At 43.8% G+C, this 12,130-nt stretch overlaps 1 protein-coding gene across 4 annotated transcripts in view; it reads left to right on the top strand.

The window, feature by feature from the left end:
• Positions 1 to 12,130, top strand: part of LOC122946423 (gamma-aminobutyric acid receptor subunit alpha-3-like) — a 489,200-nt gene that overhangs the window by 398,799 nt on the left and 78,271 nt on the right. For all 4 annotated transcript variants that reach the window (XM_044306046.1, XM_044306045.1, XM_044306044.1 and 1 more), the window contains one exon: positions 3,148 to 3,291. In XM_044306046.1, the coding sequence (XP_044161981.1) occupies positions 3,148 to 3,291 (144 nt within the window). The remainder of the gene's footprint in view (positions 1 to 3,147; positions 3,292 to 12,130) is intronic.

Genomic DNA, 12,130 nt, shown 5'->3' with positions numbered 1-12,130 from the left:
GCAGGAGGGGACAGGTTTTAACGAGGTGTCCAGACTTTCCGCAAAATAGGCACAGGCCTTTCTGTTGGCGACGAGCTCGTTCTGCCTGTGTGAGATGGGAGGATCCAACCTCCATTGGCTCTTCGGACGATTTTAGAGGCCCTGGATGTGGTCGAGAGGATGAAAACCGAGACGACCGTTCCACTCGCCTCTCACGGATTCGCCTGTCGGCATCGATTGCCTGAGAGATAGCCATTTCCAACGAGAAGGGGGTAGGCAAGGCCAAAAGAAGATCCCGGACCGCATCCGAAAGTCCCAAACGGAAGCGATGGCGTAGGGCTGCGTCGCCCCAGGTGGTGAAAGCTGCCCATCGCCTGAATTCTGCAGCGTATTCTTCAGCTGGGCGGCGGCCTTGTTGAATATGCTCAAGATTGGTCTCTGCGGTGCGAGTACGATCCGGGTCATCGTAAATCACAGCCATAGCCTCGAAGAAGGCATCCACTGACAAAAAAGCTGTTTGGTCTTGAGGCAAGTTAAATGCCCAACGTTGGGGGTCTCCACGTAGCAGTGACATTACAATCCCAATTCTCTGCCTGAGAGTGCCAGAAGCCATCGGTCGTAACTGGAAATAAAGGAGACAGGAGTCCCTGAAGTTTAAGAACTCCTGTCGCTCTCCTGTGAAGGGGTCAGGCAGAGGGATCTTAGGTTCTGTTTGATGCCTTGCGATAGTGACGGGTAGTGCTGAGGTTCCCTGGATAAGCTGCTGAACCTCCTCCATCACAGTTGTCAGTTGCTCTTGGATTTGCGCTGCAGCGGCTGCTGGTATATTTGGGCGTCGTTGGAACAGCAGGTTAACGGCTCCCGTTAATTCATTCAGCTGCTGCTGGATCTTGTCCATGGCAACTGTTAGTTGGGCCCACTGTTCTGTAATGCAAGGCACCAACAAACAGACCAGTGATGAAAGCAAAAAGGTGTTTATTCACCAGAAACATAAACGTCCAGGACACTTGCTGGTAACAAGGAATAATAACAAAAAACCAGGCAAGGAGATTCCAGGAATAGTCCCAACCAGTGCTGAAAGATGCTGTGCACTTGGCAGTCGAGTCACTCCAGATCTTGGGTCCGCTGTAAAGGACAAAGTTCCTGGCAGTCTTCAGTCACTAGGAGTTGTGACCTATACCTGGTTGAGGGAAAATAACAGTGGGCACTGATCACCCTGAGAGACCTCCTTTTAAATGCCTGCCAACCAATCCCAGGGTGCCAAGTGTCCACTACCATAGGTGAACAAATTGCCCTGCACCTGAGTACAAGGCCTAAGGCAATCACAAGTTGATTAACCCATGGCTGGCTCCCTAATCCACTTTGCTCTTGTGAGTCAGTATAATATGCGCCACTGGTCGACGAAGTGCATAAGAAGCGCGTACTCGCGACCGTGTATCCCTTTGCGAACCTGCCCTCGTGCGTACGCACGGACGCATGATTGACTCAGCGCGAGTATGCGAGCGCGTGGACCCAGATGCGGAAACGGAAGTCGCAGGAGACACCGGAGACAACCCTGGCCGCGGCGTCTTGTCACTCGCCTGGCCACTCTGTCCCCGGGACTCCGACGGTCCTCCCCTCCGATGTCCACGCGAACGCATCTCCGCACTGGCTTGCAAAGGGGTCAGCACTGGTGCATCAGAGACACGCATAACCTGTCCCGCAACTCCACGAGGACCCCTCTTGGTTCCCCTGGAGTGCAAAGCAGTTGAGGATCTTACAACTAATAAGTTTATTGAACTCCTATGAAATATGAGATAGCTTAATATCTGTACATTTCTGTGGAATAGGGTGGTGCTATATAGCAGCCTATTAAGAGCCTAAAATATAAATGTATATTTATAATACTACAAAAAAAATTAGACTTGAGGGTAGCGCCTCTTTTAGACTGAGCAACGCCCATCTGCCTGAGGCTTCTGAGCAGAGTATAAATGTAGCTGGTTCCTACACTGCCCTGAAAATTGTAGGCTTAGGTAAGTCCAAAAGAGGCGGTATATTAGTGTTAGGTACCTTGATGCCTGGTAGATAGGCCTGACACATGTTTGATCAAAAATGTCTGCAAAGAGCTTCTATTTTTCCATTTATAGTAGGTATAATGCCACTTTAATTTAGAATGATCCCCATTTCTCAGCTCTATTGTTTGTATGTGAAATGTTGTGCAGCCATTTTTTTTTATCAATTATGTATATTTATAATATAAGTAATTTAAAGGGGTTGCCTGCTTTTTTTATATTGATGGCCTATCCCTAGGATAAGTCATCAATATCAGATCGGCAGAGGGCCGACTCCAGGCACCCCCGATAAGCAGTTTTAAGAGACTGCAGTGCTTGTATGAGAGCTGCCTTCTCTTTATTGTTTACCTACAAGTGTTATTACAACTGCTCTGCCTCTATTCACTTCAATCGGCTGGTATTGTCCTATTTACTTGAACAGGAACATTGAAGTTAATGGGACAGGGGTGTTGTAATTACACCTGCTCGCCGCACAAGCGCTGCAGTCTTATTGCTAATCGGCGGTGGTGCCGGGAGTTGGACGCTCACTAATCTGATATTGGTGACCTATCCTGAGGGTAAGTCATCAATACAAAAAAGAGGACAATCCCTTTAATACTTGAAAGTTCCTTTAAAGGGAACCCGTTGCCAGAAAATTCACAGTTAAACCAGACACAATGACTTGTAGGACTAGCTCAGCAAAATGTAATGATTCCTTTTGCTTAGAGACCAGTTTCTTCAATCTGGAAACATGCTTTTAATCCATATTCAAATAATCAGTTAAATGTACCAAGGGTGGATCCAAGCCACTCTGCTGCTCCCTGTACCTTTTCTTTTCCACATTCCTCTGCCAACTGCTTCCTTTCCTTCTTGATTGACAGAGTTAGGTGACATACCTATGCGGGAACCTGGACCTGTCAATTAAAAACTAGAAAGAGAGGCAGGCAGATGAAGCGGGGAGGGGGGGATTTGTGAGGGTGCACAGAGTTGGTTGGGTCCACCCTCAGAGCACTTACCTGTTTATCTGTACAAGTACTGTATTTTTTTATTTCTTTATTACTTATATCTTTAAGAACATTTGTTTTACTTGTACTTTGTCTTATAATTTAGATGACCATCATACCTTTTTCTTCCGCAGATGCTTATCCCAGTACTGAAGTAGTTTATGCATGGACCAATGGTTCTGATAAATCTGTTGCTGTTGCTCCAGATGGCTCTAGACTCAATCAATATGACCTATTAGGCTTAGTAGTAGGAACTGAAACAATCCGTTCAAGCACAGGTACGTCAAAATGATGAATGTCGTTTTTATGATTTACAGTTACAAATGTACCCAGGTAAGTATTTTATTTAAATATATGTAAAATGTATGTGTTGTCCTTGAAAAGGGGCCATGCTTATTGCTGCAAAGTTAAAAACACTAGTTCACTCCAGGAGTATAAAGCACATATGAACATCTACTCACACACCTTCCATCCATGAGGGTGTGGATATTTCTTTAGAATGGCACCTGGCGGTGAATCCACCATAATTTTGAAGAGGGGCCAGCCTCTACATAACTTCGGTGGATCCTCCTCCTCTTCCAAATGTAAGACAGCTTCCTATCTGTCTTACATTTAGATAATTTTCTACACCTAAAACAGGCGTAGAAAATGAGATGGCAAGCCCACTTTTTTTAGACATGGTATGAGAGGGGAGAAATTGCAAATTGTGGTGCAAAGGACCTTAGGAGCGCTGTCCAGCACTGCTAAGGGTTCACTTACACAAACGTATCTGTTTTTGCGGACAACAAATTGCGGATCCGCAAAACACAGATACCGGTAGTGTGTATTCTGCATTTTGTGGATCAGAACATCCTTCCCTATGATAGAAATCTCTATTCTTGTCCACAAAAATGGACAAGAATAGGACGTTCTATCTTTTTTGTGGGGCCGCACGATGGAAGTACAGATGTGGACAGCACATGGTGTGCTGTCTGCATATTTTGCGACCCCCTTGAAATGAATGGGTCTGCATCTCATCTGTAAAAATGAGTAATGGATGTGGATAGAAATATATGGTCATGTAAATGGGCCCTAAGTGCAACACAAGTACTGACATTCCAAACATTACAAGACCATGCTACAGCCTAAAAAATTATAAATATAAGGTATTTGTTTGGCCAAAATATGCAAGTGAATGCCTACATTAAAATAAAAAAAAGTTCACAAACAAGGACATTAAAATTACAACACATCAATGAAAAAAACTATACTTCCTGTTACAATGTTAAAAACACTAGTTTGCAAGCAATCTCCAAAGATATAGGATGGAGACTGCACCTCTAAGTGCACCAGTATTGACATACTTAACGTTACTAGGCCTGTTTATGTAAGCCCTGCAGATAGAGCAGTGGATGCTGTGGCTGTCAATTACAAGCAGGGACTCACAGCAGTAGGCATTAGTGCTGAATTTTCTGAAGTGAAGTGGACTACAAATCCCATGAGCACTTGCTCCACTCAAAAGCGAATAGCAGGGGGCCCAGGGTGAAAGGCTAAAGAAGCAAGAGCAACAGGAGCCCTCTTAGAGATAGCAGCTTAGTTAGCAGATAGAGAGACTGAGAGATTTCCTCAAGTGTGCCCTGTTTCTGTGCAGACATTACAGCACATATGATTCCTGTATGAGAAGCGAAAGATCAGCTGCTGCATTAACCCTACAGCACAGCCGAGATAGCTCCTTTGATTCCTGCGTCAGAAGTCAAAGCTTAGCTGCTGCATTATCCCTACAGCCAAGCCTGCATCCCAGGAGGATCTTGCCCCTGACTCCATTGTTGTCCAAGCTTCTGAATGCTGCAGCCTCCAGATGGTTCCTGCGCAGGACAATCAACCACATTAGCGTGCCAACATTGTCTGCAACTGGGAACCAATGTTCAGGTTAATTGCTAGACAGTAGAGTATAGTAAGCTGAGTGCTAGGAGTAGATAGCTCGGAAGTGCATACTGTATTTACAGTCATGTGAAAAAATTAGGACACCCTTTGAAAGCATGTGGTTTTTTGTAACATTTTTAATAAAAGGTTATTTCATCTCCGTTTCAACAATACAGAGAGATTAAAGTAATCCGACTAAACAAAGAAAACTGAAGAAAAGTCTTTTCAAGATCTTCTGTAAATGTCATTCTACAAAAATGCCTATTCTAACTGAGGAAAAAGATAGGACACCCTTGCCCCTAATAGCGAGTGTTACCTCCTTTGGCTGAAATAACTGCAGTGAGACGGTTCTTGTAGCCATCTACCAGTCTTCGACATCGGTCTGAGGAAATTTTACCCCACTCCTCAATGCAGAACTTTTTCAGCTGTGAGATGTTTGAGGGGTTTCTTGCACGTACAGCCCTTTTCAAGTCACCCCACAGCATCTCAATGGGATTCAAATCTGGACTTTGACTTGGCCATTCCAGGACTCTCCATTTCTTCTTTTTCAGCCAATCTTTGGTTGATTTACTAGTATGTTTTGGGTCATTGTCATGTTGCATGGTCCAGTTCCGCTTCAGCTTTAATTTTCTAACTGATGGTCTCACATGTTCTTCAAGCACCTTCTGATACACAGTAGAATTCATCGTGGATTCTATGATGGTGAGCTGACCAGGTCCTGCTGCAGCAAAGCAGCCCCAAACCATGACACTTCCACCTCCATGCTTCACAGTTGGTATGAGGTTCTTTTCTTGGAATGCTGTGTTTGGTTTACGCCAAACATGTCCTCTGCTGTTGTGTCCAAATAATTCAATTTTGGACTCATCTGTCCAAAGAACATTATTCCAGAAGTCCTGGTCTTTGTCAACTTTATCTCTGGCAAATGTCAGTCTGGCCTCGATGTTTCTCTTGGAAAGCAAAGGTTTCCTCCTTGCACACCTCCCATGCAAGTTAAACTTGTACAGTCTCTTTCTGATTGTAGAGGCATGTACTTCTACATCAACAGTAGCCAGAGCCTGCTGTAGTTCTCGAGATGACACTTTAGGGTTTTTGGAGACCTCTTTTAGCATCTTGCTGTCTGCTCTTGGGGTGAACTTGCTGGGGCGACCAGTCCTGGGCATGTTGGCAGTTGTTTTGAAAGCCCTCCACTTGTAGACTATCTTCCGGACAGTGGAATGGCTGATTTCAAAATCTTTTGAGATCTTTTTAAATCCCTTCCCAGACTCATAGGCTGCTACAATCTTTTTTCTGAAGTCCTCTGACAGCTCTTTTGCTCTCACCATGGTGCTCACTCTCACTTCAACAGTCAGGAGCACACCAAACTAAATGTCTGAGGTTTAAATAGGGCAAGCCTCATTCAACATGCAGAGTAACGATCTACTAATTATGTGCACCTGGTGTGATATACCTGTGTGAGATCTGAGCCAATTTAAGAGGGAATACATGTGAGGGTGTCCTATCTTTTTCCTCAGTTAGAATAGGCATTTTTGTAGAATGACATTTACAGAAGATCTTGAAAAGACTTTTCTTCAGTTTTCTTTGTTTAGTTGGATTACTTTAATCTCTCTGTATTGTTGAAACGGAGATGAAATAACCTTTTATTAAAAATGTTACAAAAAACCACATGCTTTCAAAGGGTGTCCTAATTTTTTCACATGACTGTATCTTTCAAAGCGGAGTGTGTGTGATCACCATCACTACTTACTGTTACAGATAGCCCATCCCCCTTCACCAGGGGTATTTCCTACACAGAATTGCAATCTGTGCTTTGTTCCTTTGATTGCATTATCTTTATGTTTTTCACCATTGTTCAACCTTTCCCAAATAAATCCGTTGATCAGTTAACTCCTTCCTGGGGATAGTGTGTACTGAGCTGGTCGGGGGTTTCCCAAGTCAGCCCCTGGCAGAAGAGGAATACTCTCCTGCTATCCTATAGAGTTCCAGGCAAGATTTAGGTGGAGGCACTGCATCATAGTGAGGTTAGAACCACCATATACCCAGCTCATCAAGGGTTGCCCGAGGGGGTGTTAGTGTAGGCACTGCTGAGATTGACAGAAACTCACACCATGGAAACTTTAATCTAGAGAGAGGTGTACATGTGGTGTGAACAGAAAAGCACTGCTGCACAGAAGTATAGTTTTGCAGTGTGTGGGGAACTCCTCAATATGTCTGATGATGACATACTGCAGATTGTGAATGGGCTTCATTGGATTGTCCACCCTAAAGTGGTTGACTGCAAAATGAAGAGGGGGAGCAAGTGTGAGGATTCCAACCATGCCGCTCAGCAGTGCCTGAAGAAGTGGAGTTCAAAGGGGTCTGTATTTAGTCCCCATCCGAAGAATAGGCTGTTGGAAATGGAAAAGGGAGCCAGTAGAGTCATGTACTGGCCCCCATCAACCTTGAATACATACTCCACTGCCCCTGTTGAAGGCCAGGTGCCAGCCTGCATCAATGATCAACCCTGTGTTGTTGGATAGCGGATCTCAAATCTCCATCATCGTTGAGAAATGATAACACCTATCGGAAGTGCCTATACAGCCCTTATCTGGGCTTGTGGTTTGGGGACTGAGTGAACATATGGTAGTTACCTATACCGAGGATATGTGTCTGTTATGCTATGGTTCCCAAAAGCAATTGCAGGAGTCGAGAAGGAGATACCTGTCATAGCCTTAGTCTGCCCTAAGACCGAAGCTGACTCGAGATCGTGCCTGTAATAGTGAGGACAAATGCAAACATCTTCCATACACTAGTACAGTGGTGCTGAGAACTTGGGGGTTACAATTATTCTCAACTCTCGCCATTCAATTAGCCTGTCTAGCTGCTTATGTGATAAAGAAAGATGCAAAGAGAGGGGAGCTCCTCCCGGAATATCTGGATCCCTGCTTTGAAGGAAGTGACCTGACAGATGAAGAAAAGGAGTCACTAGTAACAGGCATGATGGAACATGGTGCTGCTTTCTCATTGGGAGATTGGGACTTGGGCCTGGCACAAGGAGTGGAGCGTCGCATCCAGATGAATGATGAGAAGCCTTTCCCAGAGAGACCCTGAAGGCTAGCTCCGGCAGACATTGAAGATGTCAGGCAGCACCTAAGAGGCTTGCTGGACACTGGAGTCAAAGAGCCCATTATGCTTCTCCCACAGTAATCGCTCGGAAGAAGAATGGAGATATCCGACTGTTTGTGGATTAACACACTGTCCCTGACAAATATACAGTATGCAATTACGACATTTCAACCTATAATAGTCTTTATCAAGCTTAATAAAGACTATTATAAGTCAAAACATCTCAATTGTATGCTGCTTAGCTAAATAAATACACCCTATTTTTTTGCAAAATGGAAGAGTGCTGCATGTTCCTTTAATTTATGCTTTACCAAGGGACCCCCTAGCCTGGATCTCGATCTGCGAGCACCACGTCTGAACCTCAATTTTTGGTACCGGATGCAATTGGACTTTTCTCTATGGTGCTGCTTTCTATGATGTTTACAATATACAGTATGGTGCCCAGGATTGATGAAGCTATGGATTCCTTACAGGGAAGCTAGTCCTATACTGTGTTGGATCTCCAGAGTGGCTACTACCAGATACCCATGAGTAAAGAGGGTATCAAGTTATCCCTTGACAAATGTCAGTTCCGCCAGAAGGCTGTGAAATATGTAGGACACATTGTCAGCAGGGAAGGAATCTCTACAGACCCAGACAAAGTACAAGCTGTAGTCCAATGGCCCAAGCTTATCAAGTTGGGGGAGCTCAAGAATTTTCTAGGATTCGGTGGGTACTAGCGAAGATTTGTGCCACAGTATTCAAAATGGCAAAGCCTCTGACTTCTCTCAATCAGGGGTATCCTCCCCCAAGAGGGACCACTTATTCCAAGAAGACAGCTAGGCAGGCCTACTTCAAGGTTAAGGAGCCATTTGGAGAAAAGTGGATGCCTGTATGCAATGAGGCATTTGAGAAGCTGAAGTCCTGCTTAACACAGGTGCAGTATGCCAGACCAACAGGGGAATTATATGTGAGGTCACAGTGTGAGCATTAGATGGGCCGAGGTACATAAAGTTCTAGTTACTAACGGTTATGTCATCCCTGGGCAGGCCTGCACAAGTGATGAGTAGAACAGCACAAGAATTCTCTGGGGCACACTCTGGTGTAAGGGACACAGGACCAGATGGTGGTTTGAGGTGCCCTTGATGGTCTGTATTAATGTGCCTATGGCAAGGTCCCTTGTAGTCGTGACGCCATTATCTTTTATGGTGGTACAACCATTTACTGTAGTGTTAACTGAGGAATTGGAGACTGAGACAAGTATGGTGCAATCCAGCTTATAACTTTTACTGAACGTTGCTCCTAGTAACGGTTGCATCCAAGTAAAAAAAACACATCCATATATGAAATACAGTCTCTCATGCATACGAGGTTAGGATATTGTAAGTCCTCAGGTAAAACAGGCTCTTTGTCTTTTATATATATGAAAGCTACTGCTTCAGACTAGCCTTTGAAAGTATAAAAAGTCTTAGGCTGGTATTAACTCTCGCCTTATTCTAACTTGAATTAAAGGTGGTTTTCAAAATTCTTAAACCTCTATTTCCAATGCTTTTCTGACAGTTGGCCTCAGGATTTAACCTGGAGGTGTGGATGCCGGAAGCTGTGTCCTACACCTAATTGCAAAGGTGCCTGGGAAACCTTTGAGTATGGCCATTTGCTATCCTTTGACTTGAATAAAATATACTAGTCCCCTTGAATACTTTCTGTTTGCAGCTTATCGCTGGTCACCCCGGAGGAGCGCGCTATAGAGGTAGATTTCTCACCTCTAGGCCGAATCTTGTAGGCTTTACCCTGGACTGTGGAGCCAACAGGGAAAGAGGAGATAGGCAGGAGGCCTCTCTCCAGCAGGCAGCTACAACATGGCTGCTCACTGACTAGACTTCAGGAAATAGACCCCTAGCTAGGCCTGAGCTAAGCTATATATACACTGTAATACTGCCCCATCTAGTGGAGAAACAATTGTAATGCACCCTAACTAGGCCTGTATCTTACACTAGGAATCACATAGTGACATGGGAGAATATGACATAAGATGAAGTACAGCATGCAGGCATAATATATGACTAGAGTTGAGCGGACACCTGGATGTTCGGGTTCGACGGGTTCGGCCGAACTTCACAAAAATGTCTGAGTTTGGAACCCGAACTTGACCCCGAACCCGAACCCCAATGAAGTCAATGGAGACCCGAACTTTTGAGCACTAAAATGGCTCTCAATATGTCATGGAAAGGGCTAGAGGGCTGCAAAAAAAGTGGTTAGGGAAAGACTTAAAATAACATAAAATACGTAAAAATAAAAAATAATAATCTTGATCTAGGAGGACGTATTGAGTAGGAGGTTGAGAAGGCAGTGGATGTGGCGGTGTAGGTGGAAGCTGCGGTGGAGGAGGAGGTAGCCTAAACTTCTTTTTGGTTTTAAATTTATTTTTAGTTTTTTAAATTAGGGTACACCCCAAAACATTGGGAAATATAACCTGTGATAAACCCCTCCAGTCGTGCTAAACACACTGTTCAGTCAATACACTGGCTGCAGGGGAGGCCAGCACCTCTAAGCCGTAAAGGGCAAGCTCAGGCCATGTGCCCAATTTGGAGACCCAGAAGTTGCAGGGGCAGACCCATTAGTTAGTTCGTGTAGGCGTGTGCACACATACGGCCCCACCATGTCGCACGTCCCCGTGATGTTCATGATCCAATTGGATATCTGCTCTATCAACTTTCAATGTTCTTTTCTGCGGCTACCATGTTCATCACGGGGTTCCACGCCGGAGAGGGAGCGCGAGAAAGGGATAGCACATCCAAGGGAGATCAATGTATGAAATTTTTATTGTGATTGAGCGGAAATGTGGGACAAATTATTAAAGCTGAAGAATTGAAGGAAAGGAGGGGGTGCGCGGCAATTACCCACTCCCGACTCGGGGAGGTAGTGACGATAAATAACAATACAGGACTCTTAAGATGCTCTGTTATTGGAATGATTAATAAAAAATTACAGGTAATGTCACTGGGGTATTTAGGATTTGGAAACGTTAGACAGGAGAGGCCCTGCTGGCGCTTTGTTGACTCTGGATAACTTCTGCCTGAACGCACGTACCCGTGACATCCACGATCCATTTGGATATCTTCTCTATCAACTTTTAATGTTCTTTTCTGAGCCTACCATGTTGATCACAGTTATCGGCAAATCTGGGTTCCACGCCGGAGATGGAGCGTGAGAAAGAGAGACCACATCCAAGGGAGGTTAATTGTTTGAAATTAAATATGATTGAGCGGAAAAGTGGGACAAATTATTTTAGCACAAATGTGGGACAAGTTGTTAAAGTTTAAGCATTGAATGAAAAGAGGGGACACGCATAAATTAAAGAAGAATTTTTTAAATTTAATTCCCTATCACCTATGCAAATCACGGGTTTAATCATGGCAAAAATCGTCAAATGTCACCCAAGAATGTAACAGACGAATTAGTGAAATGTTTTTACCTGTCTACTAGGTATAGCAGGGGTATATCACAGCCAAAGATTGGTGAATTTCACCCAAAAATGTAACAGACAAATTAGTGAAATGTTTTTACCTGTTTACTAGGTACAACCGGGGTAGATCACACCTAAAAATTGGTGAATTTCACCCGAATATGTAACAGACAAATTAGTGAAATGTTACATGTCTACTAGGTAGAGCAGGGATATATTACACCTTAGAAATTGGTGAATTTCACTTGAATATGTAACAGACAAATTTTTATTTTATTTTTTTACCTGTCTACTAGGTATAGCAGTGGTATAGCACACCCAAAAATTGGTGAATTTCACCTGAAAATGTAACAGACAACTTAGTGAAATGTTTTGAACTGTCTACTAAATATAGCAGTGGTATATCACACCCAAAAATTGGTGAATTTTACCCAAAAATGCAAGAGACAAATTAGTAAAATGTTTCTGTTTACTAGGTACAGCTGGGGTATATCACACAAAAATTTGTGAATTTCACCTGAAAACTTAACAGACAAATTAGTGAAATGACATATACGTACAAATAAGCGGTGGTGGAGGAGGACGAGGTAGTAGCCAACACTGGTTTTTAGTTTTCATTTTTATTTTTTATTTTTGTTATAAGGGTACACTCCAAAAGATTGTAAAAT

Source organism: Bufo gargarizans, chromosome 9 (assembly GCF_014858855.1).
Source record: "Bufo gargarizans isolate SCDJY-AF-19 chromosome 9, ASM1485885v1, whole genome shotgun sequence".
In the NCBI taxonomy this organism is placed as follows: Eukaryota; Metazoa; Chordata; class Amphibia; order Anura; family Bufonidae; genus Bufo; species Bufo gargarizans.
Note: the sequence above shows the minus strand (reverse complement) of the source record. Positions and strands in the feature narration are given on the sequence as shown.